This window comes from Andrographis paniculata, unplaced genomic scaffold (assembly GCF_009805555.1).
Source record: "Andrographis paniculata isolate CXL003 unplaced genomic scaffold, ASM980555v1 Contig18END, whole genome shotgun sequence".
NCBI classification, from domain to species: Eukaryota; Viridiplantae; Streptophyta; class Magnoliopsida; order Lamiales; family Acanthaceae; genus Andrographis; species Andrographis paniculata.
Genome location: NW_026137468.1, coordinates 1,496,562 through 1,515,019, shown reverse-complemented (window position 1 = coordinate 1,515,019; position 18,458 = coordinate 1,496,562). Strand labels below are relative to the sequence as shown.

The 18,458-nt window shown below is 34.8% G+C and overlaps 3 protein-coding genes across 14 annotated transcripts; 2 read left to right on the top strand and 1 right to left on the bottom strand.

The window, feature by feature from the left end:
* Positions 1-1,212: 1,212 nt before the first annotated feature.
* LOC127266375 (biotin carboxyl carrier protein of acetyl-CoA carboxylase, chloroplastic-like) lies at positions 1,213-4,198 on the bottom strand. 2 transcript variants are annotated; one of them, XM_051296612.1, is made up of 8 exons: positions 3,903-4,198; positions 3,172-3,204; positions 2,825-2,958; positions 2,427-2,742; positions 1,945-2,016; positions 1,725-1,790; positions 1,531-1,591; positions 1,213-1,448 (listed from the first exon to the last, which is right to left on the bottom strand). In XM_051296612.1, the coding sequence occupies exons 1-7, from the start codon at positions 4,044-4,046 to the stop codon at positions 1,568-1,570; spliced, it is 789 nt and encodes a 262-aa protein (XP_051152569.1). In that variant the 5' UTR covers positions 4,047-4,198; the 3' UTR covers positions 1,213-1,448; positions 1,531-1,567. The 2 variants fall into 2 exon arrangements, with proteins under 2 accessions (XP_051152569.1, XP_051152561.1); XM_051296604.1 differs by lacking the exon at positions 1,213-1,448 and having other exon boundaries at positions 1,497-1,591; positions 3,903-4,197.
* Positions 4,199-5,256: 1,058 nt separating this feature from the next.
* LOC127266283 (uncharacterized) lies at positions 5,257-8,553 on the top strand. 11 transcript variants are annotated; one of them, XM_051296492.1, is made up of 7 exons: positions 5,277-5,399; positions 5,997-6,056; positions 6,165-6,331; positions 6,428-6,559; positions 7,041-7,442; positions 7,650-7,800; positions 7,971-8,551. In XM_051296492.1, exons 3-6 carry the CDS (start codon positions 6,192-6,194, stop codon positions 7,786-7,788), a joined length of 813 nt encoding a protein of 270 aa, XP_051152449.1. In that variant the 5' UTR covers positions 5,277-5,399; positions 5,997-6,056; positions 6,165-6,191; the 3' UTR covers positions 7,789-7,800; positions 7,971-8,551. The 11 variants fall into 11 exon arrangements, with proteins under 11 accessions (XP_051152475.1, XP_051152434.1, XP_051152491.1 ...); XM_051296518.1 differs by lacking the exon at positions 5,997-6,056 and having other exon boundaries at positions 5,257-5,399; positions 6,165-6,306; positions 6,432-6,559; positions 7,971-8,553; XM_051296477.1 differs by lacking the exon at positions 5,997-6,056 and having other exon boundaries at positions 5,257-5,399.
* A 329-nt stretch (positions 8,554-8,882) lies between these two features.
* On the top strand, positions 8,883-17,815 carry LOC127239325 (uncharacterized). Its single transcript, XM_051257423.1, has 4 exons — positions 8,883-12,383; positions 13,258-13,289; positions 13,344-13,421; positions 14,536-17,815. The coding sequence occupies exons 1-4, from the start codon at positions 9,425-9,427 to the stop codon at positions 17,530-17,532; spliced, it is 6,066 nt and encodes a 2,021-aa protein (XP_051113380.1). The 5' UTR covers positions 8,883-9,424; the 3' UTR covers positions 17,533-17,815.
* The last annotated feature ends 643 nt before the right edge of the window (positions 17,816-18,458 follow it).

Here is an 18,458-nt window from a genome sequence, read left to right as displayed (position 1 = left end):
TTCTTGTAGTTTCTTGTGAGGGTAAATTTCCTGTTACACCTGTGTCTTATGAAATGTTTTGTTTTTTGTCCAATATAATACATATAATGTTGTTTTCTTCTGTTAAAAATTATCCGATACAATTCTCAAAAAATTAATATATTATATATATTTATTTTATTTTATATAATTTACACAATTATCTGTATTATATATATAAAAAAAAAATTCAAATCAAAATACTTATCTCATTAAAAATTTTCTTTCAAATATCAACACAAAAGAAACACAAGTATTTCAGAACTTGGAAATTAAATGGATGGCCTTCCGGTCTGGTATTGTGTTTGTTTTTTGTTTTTTTGGCAAGGTAGAATTATACAAATATTATCAAATGTTAGGCATGTTTTGGGGAATCATGTCATCTTTGGACATGGACGTGTGATATAACATTGTCTTTAGATATGACTTGCTGAGGCTGACATTCATTTATGGAACTATGACAAATGTGATGCTGTTCCTTCACTATTGTGATTAAAACTCTTTTTAATAAGATAGTTTTTTTTTTTTTTGGCTCATTTATATATATATATATATCTAGATATTTTTATAATTAAATATATATATTTAGACTTTCATATTTGTATATAATTAATTTATATTAATTATATATTCTATTTATATATATTATACTATTTCCCTCATCTATAGTATTTCATTTGTTGTTAAGAGTAATAATAAGTATTATTTTTGTGAATGGATTTGTACAAGGATAAAATACTTTTGCATTTAATGTGATAAAGAGTGAAGTGTCTAACAATATATTTTTATAAATAGAAACATGAATGAGAATAAACTAATAATTGGACGAAGACCATGTATAAACGGTAAAAAAAAAAAATATTTATGCCTGAACAATTCTAAATAGTAAATAAGAAATATGGACTATGGAGTGAGTATAAAATTTTATTATATATTTTATTAAAATGGAAATTTTTAATTATTTTAATATATATTTTAAAATTTATCTTTAATTAAATATATCTCATTATATCACAAAAATACATTTATATAAATTCAAAATGATGTTGAGTAACGAATGACCTGGTGGTATAGGATTGGACTTGTGACCGTAAAGTCACCCATTCAAACGGGTTTGACTGCGGGTCCCACGTCATTAAAAAAAAAAAAAAAAGGGCTAATGACACAAGGTCACATAAAAATGAACAAACAAGATTATGCATCTTTTGCACTTGTTCTAGTCTATTTCCTTCTAATTTTAAATGATATAGGTCTATTTATATATTTATTTTTTAAATTTAAAACATAGACAAAAAAGTATTTGTGCTAATTTAGGAGATTAAATAAACAAATTTTGTGAGGTAGGGCCTCAATGTTATCTCCATTTATTTCCATCATCATTCTCATACTAAAAAGCCAAAGCATGCTGCAACTGAAGTAGTATTTTATACCTACATTTATTCTAAAAGAGTTGTAAGAAAGACAAGGATTCAGTCATACCTATGTTTGAAAAAAGGGAAGAAATCTCAGCACCTTTTTTTTTGTGGCTAGTGATAGACAATGATCTGCTTCATGGCTCAATGATGAACAAAGGCTGCAATGCAATGGTGAATCAATGTGTAAGAATTCTAGCAGAAATGTAATGTTATAGGTCTTGAAGAACTACTAAAACTGATCACTAACTTCAAGATTTAAATGGGAGTGAGTTAGAAGTGCTAGAGAGTTACCGTGTCGATGCTGACTGGTTTTCCATCTTCCATCAGTATCTCAACGATGGTGCCGGCTTGATCAGCCTGGAGTAGATAGTGTATGCAATGGAATGTTATACGAGATAAAAATGCTCGTAATACAATGAGCGCATGTTTATATTGGCGAATTATTGAGATGAAAAGAGATAGACTGAGAGGGGGAGAGAGAGAGATTTTAGCCAGGGATGTAGTGACTGACTTCAATTTCATTCATCAGTTTCATAGCTTCAACAATGCATAGTACTTGCCCCTTCTGGACCTTATCCCCGACCTGTATAATTCGATTCGAATTAGAACTTAAGGCGGGATAGCGCGACGCATTAATGAAATTAGACTGAAAGGTGAGAAACAAAATTTTGAAAAAAAGCAACATTGCTTGCAATCCGCATGTGGTTTGGAAAGTCTGTAACATTCCTCCTCACGCTTTAGAAACTGAGTGAAATTTATTCTTATTTTAAAAAATATTGCACAATACTATTGAAAACACAAAAAGGTCTAGAGCAATTTTTATGGGTGTCTAATATTTTTTTAAACACATCACACAGTTTCTAAATCATGGTAGAAAATGATACAGACTTTGCAAATGAATTATAAACAGTTTTGCCTTTTGGAAAATCAGCAATTGTTATAGAAATTAGGAGCTGCAATAAAATAAAAAAATATGAATGCACTATGACTGACCTTCACAAAGGGTGCCGCGCCAGGAGATGGCGAACGATAAAAGTTTCCAGCCATTGGACACTTGAAAGGGGGGTGTGAAGACTTAGACTTTGACGGCGCAGGAGTTGGTGTAGATGGACGAGTACTTGCAGAAGTAGAAGCTGGAGGATTTGCAGGAGGCAATTGAGGTGGTGGAGGGGTAGTGTGCTGTGGTGGAGGTGGAATATATGCTGGAGCAGTATTCGATGGATTTTGCAGAGCTTCTCGTTTCTTGATATGAAGCTCACATCCCTTTTGCTTCATATGTAACTCCGCAATATCTCGTGAATCAACAAGCCTGACAAGATCAACATAGGATTTAATTTATCAAGAAAAGTTGCAAGATGATGGTGATGGTTTATGAGAAGTGTTGTTCTTACTTGACAATATCTATAACTTGTTTCAGAAAGGCTGAAATGGATGGTGTATTGGCAATTCCATTTTCGTCATTGGACTCTTTCACTTGAATTGATCTGGGAGCTGAAGCAGAATTCGATGTTTTCTCAGCAGCAACCTTGGCAATGCCGAAGATAGTTTTAATTTAAGTTTGAAGAAACAAGGCAACTTAAAGCAGATATATGACTTAAGACAAGATTGAACAACAGGGAGTTAAAACCGGATACCGTGGCGCACAATTAAGTCGCCAGAATACCAATCAACTTATAAGATCGAAACCATGGATGAACAAACATAAAGACTTGCAGTATTGCCTTGTGAAATAACATACCTTAAAGACATTTGAGTGCCTCTGGCTGCATCCCTGCCAGAAAATGGAAAGATTTTTTTCAAGTATTTCGCATTCTTGATTGAATAAACAAACCTTACATTTTTATTTTTTATTTTTTTTAATCTAAACCAATAGTAAGATTCAAGTATCTTGAAAGTTCTTGCAACAAGATTAAGATCATATTCAGTACTCAGAATTCTAAAGAAAATTTTGAAAATCAAGAAAGTCTATACCAAATCATCACATAGAATTGTTCAGCATTTGTAGGCTTCAAACTTAATGATCCAATTTTAATAAAGATAATAACATCCTCAATTCCTACTATTATAAGAATCGAACACCGTAGTTTAACTTAACATCGGCATCAATCACAACCAAAAACCGAAGCCACTATCAATGTCGGAAAATGCTCAACAAATCGTCAAAACTTTCCTCAGAAAACGAAAAACACAATCAGAAGAGTACGCCTGCTGTTTTTATTTAACCTCATGCATACCGATCGCAACCTCACGCCCAGATTTTGGATTTCAACCGAAAAACCGAACACCTTTATAATAATTAATTATAAAATCCAACGCACATTAAGAAAAAAAATGTTGAATTGTGCAGTCGATTCAAATACAACGATCATTCAAAAAATACGATTACAGAAAAATCTACCCGCCATCAGATAAATTTGAACAATTCCATGCATAATAACGATCGAAATTTTAAACATCACAAAATCGTACCTGAAACTGACTGCTCTTCGAAGATGCACCCAAAATAGAATCAGATTGACGGAAAGGCGCAATACGATGCCGTTTCCGGCCGGAATCCGATGAAGCAGGCACCAGAACCGAGACCTTGGGACAGGGGACGGCGAAAGAAGCCATTGCAAGGAACGGCAGAACGAGAACTCCGATCAGGAATCTAAACAACCAAAAAAATGGAAGCTAGGAGAAGAATTTGGTGCAAAGAATGGACGATGATGGAGAAGGAAGTTAGCAACTGAGACAGAACTCTTATTAGTTAGTTAGAATGAGCAGAGAGCAGGCGATATGAACGAGGACGAACCATAAACGACGCCGTTTCGCAAATTTATTATTCTAAGGTTGTGTTTGTTTATATATTTTATAATACACCCTTATCGCTGATTTAATAAAAGTGAGTAATAATAATTATTATTTTTATAGTAAAAAAAAATAAAAATATAATGATTTTTTATTTAAAAAACAAAAATATTTTTTATGACAACTCAATAAAATAAAATAAGCATAAATTTAAATGACATAGAGAATTTTTAATTTTTTATAATAATACTCCTTTAGTTCCATTGTTGTCATTTTTCATTTCCGTCTGTCCTTTTTTATTTGACATCCCTCCCACCGTTCAATTAATAAATTTACAATTAGCTTTTGTATGATTGTACTTAACATTAAAAATATACTTATATTTTTATAATTTTTTTGTCATTCTATTACTATTTTTTTTTTGAAATTTGTATAATATTTTGATATTATACCGTATCAATACCAATACCAATATAAATATTCAATATAATACTGATATTAAAAATTATACATCTAAACAGCTACAAAATTGAGGGAATAGTAATATTTAAAATCGACAACAAAATAAACGTGGCCTTGTTGGCTAATGGACAGAAAGACCCTTTTGATTGGTTACGGAGGGAATATTAAATTCAAATAATTATTAAAAATAAAATCAAATAGAGTGTTTGTTTGAGAGTTTGAGTTTTGATTTATGATTTGAATAGTTGTACCATTCAAGTGTGGATTTGATAAGATATGGCGTATGACACTCCATCATGGATATGGGCTAAATTATAGCAAGATATGGATACATCATATTTTTGAAATTCACACTTGAATTTGCTATATCTTATCAACATAAGAATATAAATATCTAAAGCGATACAATAATATCTAAGTAAAGAAATATATAAATTTAGTGGATAAATATAGACTAATCTGACATAATATAATATAATAAATAAAAAATAAATATTTAATTTAACGATTTAAAAAAAAAATAAATAAATAAACAGTTATTTAAAATCCAATTCGCCAGATCAAATACACTCTAAAAGAAACTCACTCCGGAACTTTAAAAATCGGTCGGGTCGGGTCATAATCAGTCATACACCATTTCTCCTTTTCTGCGCACACTCCCTACCGCCGCTGCTCTGCCGCCGTCGACGCCGCTCCTGTTTTCCAATTTCTACGGCAAGTCTTGGAGATTTTAATTATTTTTTTGTGTTTCAGAATATTTTTATTATTTTAATTATCCCGGATGCAGCCAGGCGGGCGTTTTTTGCTGCTTTTCAATCGCTTTAGCTCTACGTTCTTTGTTTCTTTTCTTCATTATACTTGCTGGTGTTTGGATTTGTTTATAGTTTGAGCTATTGTTTTAAGTTAGAGGTGAGGTTTTGCAGGGTTGTTTTAGTTCGAAATGGTGCCGAATAAATGCGTTGGAGATTTGCTTTGTATGCCAGCATTTTGGATGGTATTTGCCAGTTTCAGTTGTCTAGTTTCCTTCGTAGATCACAGGCCTGCGTTCATAGCTTGATGTTTGAATGCATTTTATAGTACTTTTTTTTAAATGCATTTTATTATCGTGGCGAAAGAATAGGTAGGAATACCTGCGTGAATTGTTTGCCTAATTGAATATAATGTGAATGTGAAAATGGAAGATACTATAGTTGTTTAACTCTACTCCTTAAGAAGATACTGTTTTTGTCATTGCTGGACATATTTTCAGTTTAGCATAAAGAACATTATAAGTTGTAAGGTTACCTGATATGGAATCAATTTGGGACACAGATGTAGCATTTGTAAAGATTCTGGTCTTCCAAAATAGAACCATCATCATCACTTAGCTAAGTATAACAACTTATCTTGGCCAATTACAGTTTTTCTCTGTCATTTGAAGTTAAAAACAGAGTAAATACAGCAAGTTTTATGTTTCAAATATGTTTTTTCTGTAAGTAGCTGCAGGGGATTAAATAATCTGAAACAATGGAAGCTGATGCATTGGAAAGGTTGAGAAATTGCGAGGGAGCATATGATCTTGATAGTGATTCTGAGGCCTATGTTGACGACTCAGTTGATGATGACCTTTGCTACGCAACAGGTGACATACCCAAGTTGCAATTTAGGTCTGGAATCACATTTATTACTTTGGATTTTTGTGGTTGCATTCTTTTGCTACTAAGTTACTTGACTGATTGTGAAATATGATGTTTACTCTTAAGAAAGGAGGCTTCGAAGGCACAGTGGGTGCAAGAGTTGGGAATGGCTGAAGTACTGGAGAAAAAAGGCAAAATGTGGATTACAACTGGAATAGTTCGAGATGGAAAAACTTATCTTTCGATGGAAGAAACTTTGTATGTGATGCAAACTTATCATTTTTTTTCTCATATTTCTATTGGGTTCAGTTACAAGCTTTTTTGAACACTATTTGCTCCAAAGTGAGTAACATGCTAACGAACAATCTTTATTCAATGGAAATGTTCAATTATACTGAAACATCTTCGTTATTTGAAATTAATTGATAAATGTAGAAGCAACACCAAATGTTTTTCTCTTTGACATATTTGTTGGATTGATAATGGCGTACGTCAAATTCAGTAGAAAAAGGTTAACTTATGTTCTGAAAAATGACCTATTTAGGTGCAGCTTTTATGCCAACTTGAACTTATTTGTGTTGAGTTTTTGTTCATCGGGACCATATGTTGCAATGTAATATAGTATCAACAATTGCATTGTAAGAATCGCATTATTTATGCTTCTCTATTTCAAGAGTAGCTTTATGATTTGCTTACTTATTATTGCTAGTTTTATTATTTATTTAGTTTTATTTTTTAGGTATTTGGCTGAAATTGGTGCATTGAATGTCATCGGTGTTGATGGTACACAACTTCCTTTGAATGATCTGTATGGAAAGGTAGCAGAAGACAAGAATAGGCATGGATGCTCTTGGGAATCTTTTGAAGTTTTCCGGCACCTCAAGTTTCTCGGTTACATTGTTGGCCGCCATGGTGTCCCTTGGACTATTAAGAAATTTAAAATTAAGATTGATGATCGCGAAGATATTACAGAACATGGCAACGGTAAAGAACAAGTATTGGAAGACAACCATTTCATCATCAAGCATTTTAGTAACTTGCACTTGGATGAAAAAAGACCAATATTTGATGTTTACTCTCCTAATAGCAAGTTTAAAAAGTCTGCCCCGGGTGCTCCATCTTTTCATCTTTGCCTTTCCAGGTAGTTAACTAAGTTCACTATCTTTATGCTCAATCTACAATATACATTTGAATCTGGTTTCATTATAGCAATTTGATCAAATTCTTGTGAACTTTTGGATGATTGCTGTCCTAGTTCCAAATTCTTGTAGCTTTGATAAAATTGAATATTGTCTATAAAATCTGATTTTTCAACATATGTTACATTGCGTATGAAATTCTCATGCAGCGGCCAACCTCCGTCAAAGAAAGAAATCGAAGATCTTGAGGCACATTACAATGGGTGTCCGGTAAAGTTTTGTACAGTTGAGCATGGGCGGGTCAGTTTCTTTTCGTTCGACCAAGTTGAGCTGCCCATCCTTCCATAACTGTTAATACTGGTATTTATCTTTTCAATTACCAGCTATAGTTTTATCCTTAAATCAACTGAGTTTCGGTATTTATGCTACAATGATCTTGACTACATATTGTTCCTCCACTAGTCCATCCTCAATACAATTGCTTGTGTTATTGTTGAGTTTTCTTATCAAATCCTGTTTTCCTTTTCCAGGTCAAGGAGCCAAAAAAAACAAAAAGTATGAGTTTTTTCTTGTATGGAGAAACCGAAGAGAGATGAGATGCAAGGAAAGTCCTCGATTTGCAGGTATAGAGAAATCGATAGTGAAAAAAGGTGAGGAAAATTAAAGTTCTTGTAGAATGTTAGAATATATTGAGGCAAGAAGAGATGAAGAAATTTATTAACAATTACATATAATGGTCTCACTTGTAATCTAAAGCATCAAACTGATCAATAGCAAAAGTGATAGAAAAACAAGTGTGAGTTGAAGGATGTAAGGTATAATGTCGAAAGTATTTTCGAATAATAAGAGTTTGTTTTGCAATTCCAAAGCATTTTGGTTATGTAGGGATGACAATATGTTTGAGTAGACCCGGATGTAAATTCGACCCATTTATTTGTGATTGGGTCCAATTATTCGGGTCAAAGGTGGATCCTGTTCGGATTCGATTAATATATTAATAATATATCAATTATATATATGATTTTTGATACTTACATTGAGACGACTTTGAACTATTAAAAGCAATATGCATTAGATTATTGAATAGTGGCAATAAAATAAACTATTTTAAATATTCCCAAAGTTTAACAGTTGTCTATTGTACGATATATATATCTTAGCTAGTACAGTAGTTATATATATTATTTTTATTTTTTAAAATAAAATAATAATTGAACATAATATTTTTAATTAAAAAAATTAGCATATAATATTTAAATAAAATATAATTAATTGAATTAAAAAAAATACATGTTAAAGTGATCACACCTTGAATAGTCAAAATATACCTACTAATAGTTGTTAATAATAATTATAATTACAATGTACCTATTTTATTAAATTTTAAATGGGTACATTTTTTTTTTTTTTTTTTATTTTAATGACTTAAATGAAATAAATTATGCATGTAATTGTTGAAGTAAATAGATTTATACTATTAAATAGTGACTGATTAATATTGACAATGATTGGAGTTGGATGGTATATACCAAAAGACATAAAGTAGTCTTCTTCCTCTCCTACTCCATTGTTGTGTTTGCTGCTGCTTCTACATAATTCTTCGTCCTATGCTTCAGTTTCAGGTGATCCTTCAGCAATTTCGATGTATATATTTTATCATTTCTGTGAAGCAACAATCGAATCTTTATTTATATATCTTGCTCTATGCTTTTCTTAAATTCTTACTGTATAAATGTTTTTGATGAATTTAGATTTCATAGATCCTTATTTGTGTGTGTGTTTAAATTACTGAAAGTAATTGTTGGAATTTTAGCCGTATTCTTTTGATATAACTTATGATGTCTTTGTGTGTTCAAATGTAATTTATTATGGGTCTAATTTAAGATGCCAATAGATCCGAGTTCTTTAATCAGTTTAACATGATACAAAGATTTGTTCGACCATATTCATTGAAGACCCTGGTTTCCGTATCCAGTAGAGAAAAATGCTTTGGGAAATTGCGCGACCTTTTATCTCCAAGCTCGGGGAGAAGCTGGCGGATTATGCTCACAGCAATGTGACAACGACGATAGACTACAAGATAATACTGGAAGCTCTACAAAGGAACTTGAAGTCCTTGAGTGATAAAGCTTTTGATGTTGAGAAGGAAGTCAAAAATGGTGAGCAATCGGGTATGAAGAAAAGGAAGCGAGAAGTCGAAAGCTGGATGGCAGAGGTGCAGAAACTTGAAACAGAATTCACTGAATTCATGGCTGCAATGGATTCAGATGGTTTTACTAGTCGATTCTTCGGGGGAGATGGAGCCCAGAGATTGAGTGTGAAAGTAGACGGATTAGTTGAGCAGAGTCGACATTTTGGTGAACTTCTTCATGCTTGTGAACCCGAGCAAGTTCCACTCTTGACAAAGAAGTTGGTGGGTAAAATGTTTGAGGAGAACTTTGAAAGGATTTGGAATTTTTTGGTGAATGATACAGTGTCAAGCGTCGGGATTAATGGCATGGGTGGTGTGGGTAAGACAACGCTGGCGAAGCATGTTCACAATCGGTTTGTTGAAGGAGCTCAACATGTTGTTATTTGGATAACGGTGTCTCAGACATTTAGCATAAAGAATTTACAAGATGAAGTTGCAAAGGCAGTGAACGTAGACATTTCAGACGAGCAGAACGAAGACAAAAGAGCTGCGAGGCTGAACCGAGTATTATCAAGAAAAGGGAAAGTTTTGATAATATTTGACGATGTATGGGAAAAGTTCAACCTCGAAAAGATTGGAGATCCACTCTCCTTGGAGGAGTGTAGACTAATTATAACATCCCGTTTATCGGGTGTGTGTCATCAAATCGGTTGTCAAGAGATTATTCAAGTGGTAACACTAGATAAGAGTGAAGCTTTGAATTTATTTACAAGAACTCTTGGGGCAGGGATGACACTAACTTCCCAAGTACAAGAACTTGCAAAGCTTATGGCAGAACAGTGTGGTGGATTACCATTGGGCATAATTACAGCAGCTGGAAGTATGAAGGGTAAGACAGACATTCGCGAATGGAGAATTGCATTGAAAGATCTAAAAGAGTCGATCTTGAAAGAAAATGGAAGTGATGATGAAGTTTTCAAAATACTCAAGTATAGTTTCGATCGGTTGGATCAGGGCGAAGAGAAGCACGATGGATTTACAGTGCTGCAGCATTGTTTCTTGAATTGTTGTTTGTATCCTGAAGATTCAGAAATAAGTAAGGAAAAATTGATAGAACTATTCATTTCGGAGGGGCTGTCGGACAAAAGGTGTAGTCGAAGAGAACGTGCGGATTGGGGTCATGTCATGTTGAACAAATTAGTGAATGTGTGTTTGTTAGAGAGTGACGACGAAAGGTGGGTGAAGATGCATGATTTGGTAAGAGCCATGGCATTAAAGATCACAAAGAACAGATATTCGAGCATCGATATGCAAAGTTTCATGGTTGGAGAAGAAGAAGAATGGATTAAAGATCTCAAGAAAGTTTCATTGATATACAATTACAGATGCCATATCCCTGCAGAATGGTCTCCAAAATGTCCCAACCTCACAACATTGCTCTTGCAGGAGAATAAATCATTAGAACTTATACCAGCTCCATTTTTCTTTGAGATGCAAGGTTTGCATGTCCTTAATCTGAGTTATACTAAAATCACAGAGTTACCAGATTCTTTGTCGAATTTGAGGAGTTTGAAATCTCTTCACCTAAAGGGTTGCGTAAATCTTACAAAAGTACCGGGATTAGGAAATCTCAAAGAGCTAAGAGAGCTGGACATATCAGAAACTCCAATAAAAGAATTGCCTCTAGGAATGGAAAAGCTAGTTAATCTTGAATGCTTACGGATTGATGCTCGATACTTGGAGAAATTACCGAGCAATTTGTTGCTGAATTTCCCAAAACTACAAAGTCTCCATCTTCCATTTCATATGGAAGCACCAATGACAGAAGTTGAGAAACTAAAACAGCTGGAGGAGCTCCGTGGGCGTGTGAAAAATGCGGATGACTTTGGTCAATTAATGGCATGTCTACCAAAATTCAATCGATCTTATGGTGTTGTAGTGGGAGAATTTCTGGGCGAACTGCAAATGACACCAAATGGTGATAATGAAGTGATTGTGAATGAAATGAAAGTGAATGAAGAAGGGATAAGAGATCTTTTTCTATGGCCACTTGACATAAAAGGGGTCGGATTCTTCAAGTGCGAGGGACTTAGCAGGTGTATGATGGATGATGTTCAAGAATCAAACATTAATATCGAAACCTGCAAATTGTTGAGGATAGAGGAGTACCAAGGGGTAGAGTGCATAATGAAATGGGAGGAAGAAGAAGAAGAAGAAGAAGGAGGTGGACAATTACAAGAATTGGAAAGAATGGTGTTAGAAGGGCTGCCTGATTTGTTGTCTGTGGTGATTTTTCAAAGTTCATCTCCGCGGACATTGTTATCTTTTTCCTCTCTCAAGTTTCTGTCTATTTTCGAATGCAACAAGATGAAGAAGCTGGGATTGCCATTGTCACTCTTGGGGGGCTTACAGAACCTCGAAGATTTATATGTCCAAAGGTGTGAAGAAATAGAAGAGATATTTGAAGTAGGAAATCAACCATCATCATCATCATCATCAGCTCAAAAGTTCCATCTTCCCAAATTGAAGAGACTATACCTTTTTCAGCTTCCAAAATTGAAGAGCATCTGCGACTCGACACTGCTGTGCAGTTGTATTGAATATATTAAAATAGAAGGATGCACACAAGTGAAGAAATTACCAATGCTATTTGGAGAATTTGCAGCAAACTTCGATTATGATTATGATTATAATTATGATTCTCGTCGCCATCGTCCTCTACTTATCCAAATTCGGAGATCAGAGGAGGAATGGTGGGCATCATTGGAGTTGGAGCATCCCTCACTCCGCCCCCTCCTCCAAAGCTTCCTCTGCATGATTTGATGATTCATTTCACTTTTTCATTTATTCTGTTATCTATGACATTTATTTTGATGATTCTATTATTTTAGCTTAATCTTTTATTTATTTAGTTTTTACATTGCAAAACATATATAATCTTTTTGTAGCCTTTCCGAATGGGGAAGAATCCCGATGTCTTTATTGCATCTAAATCATTGGCATTTGATTTCACCTTGATTTCTAACTCTTTCTAGCAGCCCCTCAAGCTGATCTCGGATATCCCGGATGCAGAATGACACTCTCACCTAAAAGCTCGAATTATTAGGGAACACAACCATTAATTTTCTCTCCGGCAAACGGGAGTCTCCAACATTATCATTCTATAAAATACTTTGACAATTCCTCAAAAAAAACACCTAAAATTATAAATGTTAAACAAACACACTTTAAATATAATGATGATGCTGATGTTTTTGATCCACTTCATAGTGCAGAACCTCTAAACCTTCTCTATGCTCATAATATAGATTTTACATCCACAGAGGAGTAGGAAACTACAACATAAAGAAAAAAATTTGCAAGATAATATACCTTATATTCTTACAGGATGACAGAAATTAAAACACAACAAATCGTACTGGATCAAGTATTTATATCTAAGAAAAAAAAATTGATATCAGATACAATATTTGAAGAGAAATAATAATTGAATTTAAATATATACATGTAGTCACATTTTGAATAAGTCCATATATGACTAATGTTAGTTGTTGTTAATAAATATAATAGTTACACTATACTTATTCTATTAATTTTTAAAATGCATACTCTTTTACATGTTAGTGACTTAAATGAATAAAATTATGCATGTAGTTGTTGACTTAAAATAATTTTGAATTTATTAGTGAGAAATATCATCGATGATTGGAGTTGGGAAGTAGTATTTACCCAATAACGAGTCTTCCCCTCGTTGTTTCTTTCTTCTTAATCTTCAACTCCATTATTGTGCTGTGTTTGCTGCTTTCTTGTTGCTTTTAGATCTCTACTTCGGCCTAAGCTTCTATTTCAGGTGATTTTCAACAATTATGATTCATTTATTTTACTATTTCTCTGAAGCAACAATCGAGTTTTGATCTATCTTGCTTTATGATTCTCCAAATTCTTTACTGTTTACTTGGGGGTTTGTTTGATCTATCTGAGTTTTGATCCATCTTGCTTTTTGATCTATCTTTGCTTTATGATCTCTACTTCGGCCTAAGGGTGTATTTGGTTGGGGGTTTTGATTTTGAATTGAAATCTGAATAATAAAAATTTTGAACATGAAAGTCGTATGATATGATGGGATGTTTTGAATGTAAAATTAATTTTTAATATAATATAAAAAATAAAAAATAGATGTTTTGATTTGATGATTGGGAAAAAAATTTGAATGAATAGGGAAGTATGGGGAAAATCCCAGTAAGAATGTGGAACTCTTATTCGTGACTTTTGATCAAGACGAGGAGGAGCTCCTCTTTTTATCAATCGTAACCCCAAACAAACACACCTCATGTTTTGTGGAAAACATCTAGAAAATTGTAAAAAAGATTCGCCTTGTATCCTCAATTAATGTAAGATATTTTGCAGCAAAATAAATAAATGATAAAATTGATAATAGGGGAAAATTGCAAAAAAAATTCTATTGTCAAGTTTGCAAAAGTCATTTCTTTTGTCTTTTGGCCGAGAGTGACATTCACACCACTTTCGGTCACGCTGCCATGGCCAAAGACAAAAATAATGATTTTTTGCAAATATGTAGAATATATTTTGCCTACAAAAGTGATAATGGAATATAGCTGAATATTTTTTGCAATTTTCTCTGGTAATAGGATATACATCAAGGATATGTTTTTGTAATTTTCCCAAAAACATCAATTTAGATCTTTTTTTTTTGGTTTTTTTAATCCTAAAATTACTGAAAGACTCAGTAGCTTGGGGTTCTTTGTGGTTAACATACTCATCAATAGAATTGCTGACATAAAAAACGAAAAACAAGGATTACTTGGGCTCTCCATGCTCTTTTTCTAATTTCAAGTGACATTACACATACACTGACAAACAAATATATTTCTAAAGCATATACAACAACTACTTATCCAGATTTCAATTGAATGAGCATGTGTGTTTCTATGAATGTCTTTTAGTCTGTTGTGTTGAATACAGAGGAAAAAATGCTTTGGGTAATTGCTGGATCTTTTCTCTCCAAGCTCGGGGAGAAGCTGGCGGATTATGCTCACAGCACTGTGACAACGATGACAGACTACAAGATAATACTGGAAGCTCTACAAAGGAACTTGAAGTCCTTGAGTGATAAAGCCTCTGATGTTGAGAAGGAGGTCAAAAATGGTGAGCAATCGGGTATGAAGAAGAGGAAGCGCGAAGTCGAGAGCTGGTTGGCAGAGGTGCAGATTCTTGAAAAGGAATTCACTGAATTGGAGGCTGCTGTGGAGTCTGATGGATTTACTAGTAGGTTCTTCAAGGGTGGTCGAGCGCAGGGATTGAGTGAGATAGTAGACAGATTGGTTGAGCAGAGTCGACATTTTGGTGAGCTGCTTCATGCTTGTGAACCCGAGCAAGTTCCTCTCTTGACAAAGAAGTTGGTGGGTGAAAAGTTTGAGGAGAGCTTTGAAAGGATTTGGAATTTGATGGTGAATGATGGAGTGCCGAGCATTGGGATTCATGGCATGGGTGGTGTCGGTAAGACAACGCTGGCGAAGCATGTTCACAATCGGTTTGTTGAAGGAGCCCAGCATGTTGTTATTTGGATAACTGTGTCTCAGACATTTAGCATAAAGAATTTGCAGGATGAAGTTGCAAAGGCTGTGAATGCAAATATTTCAGACGAGCACAATGAAGACAAAAGAGCTGCGAGGCTGAACCGAGCACTATCACAAAGAAACAAGGTTTTGCTGATTTTTGATGATGTCTGGGAAAAGTTCAGCCTGGAAAGGATCGGAGACCCTCTTTCTTTGGACGAGTGTAGACTAATCATAACTACACGTTCGTTGGAAGTGTGCCATCAAATTGGTTGTCAAGAAGTGATTCCTGTGAAAACACTCTATAAGACAGAATCATGGAGTTTATTTACAGAAACTCTTGGAGCAGGGTTGACACTAAGTTCTGAAGTACAAGAAATTGCAGAGCGCATGGCGGATCAGTGTGGTGGATTGCCATTAGCCATAATCACGACAGCTGGAAGTATGAAGGGTAGGACAGATATTTGCGAATGGAGGAATGCATTGACAGAATTGAATGATTCAATCATGAGAGAAGATGGCAATGAGGAGGAAAAGGTTTTCAAGATACTCAAGTATAGTTTCGATCGGTTGGATCAAGGAGAAGAGAAGCATAATGGATTTACAATGGTCCAAAATTGTTTCTTGAATTGCTGCTTGTATCCTGAAGATTCAAAAATCAGAAGAGAAGAATTGATTGAACTTCTCATTTCAGAAGAGTTGTTGGACAAAAGGAGGAGTAGAAGAAAACAAATGGATCAGGGTCGCGTCATATTGAATAAGTTAGTGAATGTGTGCTTGTTAGAGAGTGATGATGAAATGGGGTGGGTGAGGATGCATGATTTAGTAAGAGCCATGGCATTAAAGATCACAAAGAACAAATATTTGACAATAGATAGGCAAAGTTTCATTGATGGAGGAGAAGAATGGAGTAGAGATCTCCAGAAGGTTTATTTGGGGGACATAAAAGATATACCTGCGGAATTGTCCCCAAAATGTCCCAAGCTCTCTACATTGCTCTTGCAGAAAAATTATTTTTTAAAGCAAATACCAGGTTCATTTTTCTTGGAGATGCATGGTCTGCATGTTCTTAATCTGAGTACTAGTAGAATTACAGAGATACCAGCTTCTGTGTCTAATTTGGGGAGCCTTAGAGCCCTTCTCCTAAGCTATTGCAGCAATCTTAAATGCGTGCCGCACTTGGGAAATCTCAAGGAACTAAGAGAGTTGGACGTTTCAGGGACCCCAATCAAGGAATTGCCTTTGGGGATGCAAGAACTAGTTAATCTCGAATGCTTGAAGATTAATGCTCGAAAGTTGGAGAAATTACCAAGAAATTTGTTGCTGAATTTTCCAAAACTACAATGCCTCCATCTTCCATTTCGTATGGAAGCACCAATGACAGAAGTTGAGAAGTTAAAACAGCTGGAGGAGTTCTGCGGGCTTGTGAAAGACGCGGATGATTTTGGTCGATTAATGGTATGTCTACCAAACTCCAATCGATCTTATGGTGTTGTAGTGGGAGAATTTCTGGGAATGGAACCATCCTTTGATAATGAAGTGGTTGTGAATGGGACAAGGGTGAGGGTGAATGAAGAAGGAGGGAGAAGAGGAGATGTTATTCCATGGCCAGTTGACATGAAGTGCGTTGGATTTGTAAAGTGCGAGGGTGGTCTAGGCAGGTGCATGATGGATGGTATTCCTGGATTCAATATTAGTGATATGAAATCTTTGAAGAGGTTGAGGATACGAGAGTGCCAAGGGGTAGAGTGCATATCCAAATGGGAATGGGAATTACAAGAATTTCCATTGCAAAATTTGGAATCGATGGAGTTATGGAAGTTGCCTGATTTGTTGTGCGTGGTAAAGATGTTTCAAAGTGCATCTCCACCTCCATATCTGCACACACTACAATTATTTTCCTCTCTCAGGTATCTGTCTATTTTCGAATGCAACAAGATGAAGAAGCTGCTGGGATTGCCATTGTCACTCTTGGGGGGCTTACAGAACCTTGAATACCTATATGTCCAAAGGTGTGAAGAAATAGAAAAGATATTTGAAGTAGGAAATCAATCATCATCATCATCATCATCAGCTCAAAAGCTCCATCTTCCCAAATTGAAGAGACTATACCTTTTTCAGCTCCCGAAATTGAAGAGCATCTGCGACGCCACACTGCTCTGCACTTCCATTGGACATATTCGCATCGAAGGATGCACACAAGTGAAGAAACTGCCATTGCTATTTGGAGAAGCTGCAACAAACTTTGATTCCCCTCTTCTACCACCGCCCTCCCGGCACTTCACTATCAAAATTGGGAGATCAGAGGAGGAATGGTGGGCATCATTGGAGTTGGAGCATCCCTCCCTCCACCCCCTCCTCCGACCCTTCCTCAGATTTATATGATTAATGATTGATTTCACTCCATCCCCTCATCCGACCCTTCGTCTATATCACAATCACAATCACAATCACAATCATTGTTCTATTTATTTATTTATTAGTTTTGTTTGTTAGAACATCCACACATCTTTATTATATATATACATATATATATATATAGGTGACTAGGGTTAATCAACCTTGTGCTATTTTGAAATTATTAATGTGCTCTTCTCAAGGTAATTTTTGTGTGATAGCTTATCACCAAATTGAATAGTATTAATGAGTGAAAAGTCAATTATGCCAAGATTTTTGTTTGTTTGCTAAGTTTTTTGATGAATTTATTTTTGGTGTTAGCACCGAGAATTATGTTAATAGTTTTGAGTGAATAAAAGAGTATATTATATATATATATATATATATTATGTTAACGTGGGTATATATTGGATTTTTTTAATATTTATGAAATATTATATCATATAAAAATGCAATGTGAACAAACCCTTCTTAAGTTTATGGATTTAATTTTAATCTTATGAATGTATCCAAAATGAGGCGTAAAATAGATGTAAGGATTCCTATTATCACAGACCGAAATTTTGGCCGAGCAAAGCCGAGAGGGCTGCCGAGGAACGCCAGGGAGAGAGTATTGCCGAGAAGAATGCAACGGAGCGCCGAATAGGGGCCTGCTTGCACAAACACAGAGTGGCTAGCGGAGATCCTTCAAGACGCTCCGGAACCCAACAGAATATTCCGGAATCTCCTGGAATATTCCGAAATATTCTAGAAGCCGAGTTGATGTTTATCCACTAGATTTAGTTTATCCGTATCTCTTTATTTAGCTATCTTTATATGTAGTTTATTAAGATATAGCATATCCGAGTGTGGATTTGATTTGGCCCATGTTAGACACGATCCGTTAGAATCTATATATATAGAGAGGAGGAATT

Coding starts and splice junctions, on each gene's coding strand:
- LOC127266375 (XM_051296612.1), bottom strand. CDS start 4,046: ATGGCTTCTTTCGCCGTCCCCTGTCCCAAGGTCTCGGTTCTGGTGCCT. Junction 2,017..2,426: donor GCGCGGCACCCTTTGTGAAG/GTCAGTCATAGT, acceptor CGAATTATACAG/GTCGGGGATAAGGTCCAGAA. Junction 1,592..1,724: donor AACCAGTCAGCATCGACACG/GTAACTCTCTAG, acceptor ATTGCATTGCAG/CCTTTGTTCATCATTGAGCC.
- LOC127239325 (XM_051257423.1), top strand. CDS start 9,425: ATGCTTTGGGAAATTGCGCGACCTTTTATCTCCAAGCTCGGGGAGAAG. Junction 12,384..13,257: donor CCTCCTCCAAAGCTTCCTCT/GCATGATTTGAT, acceptor TGAATTTATTAG/TGAGAAATATCATCGATGAT. Junction 13,422..14,535: donor GGCCTAAGCTTCTATTTCAG/GTGATTTTCAAC, acceptor AATGTCTTTTAG/TCTGTTGTGTTGAATACAGA.
- LOC127266283 (XM_051296477.1), top strand. CDS start 6,192: ATGGAAGCTGATGCATTGGAAAGGTTGAGAAATTGCGAGGGAGCATAT. Junction 6,332..6,427: donor ATACCCAAGTTGCAATTTAG/GTCTGGAATCAC, acceptor TTTACTCTTAAG/AAAGGAGGCTTCGAAGGCAC. Junction 7,443..7,649: donor TTTCATCTTTGCCTTTCCAG/GTAGTTAACTAA, acceptor ATTCTCATGCAG/CGGCCAACCTCCGTCAAAGA.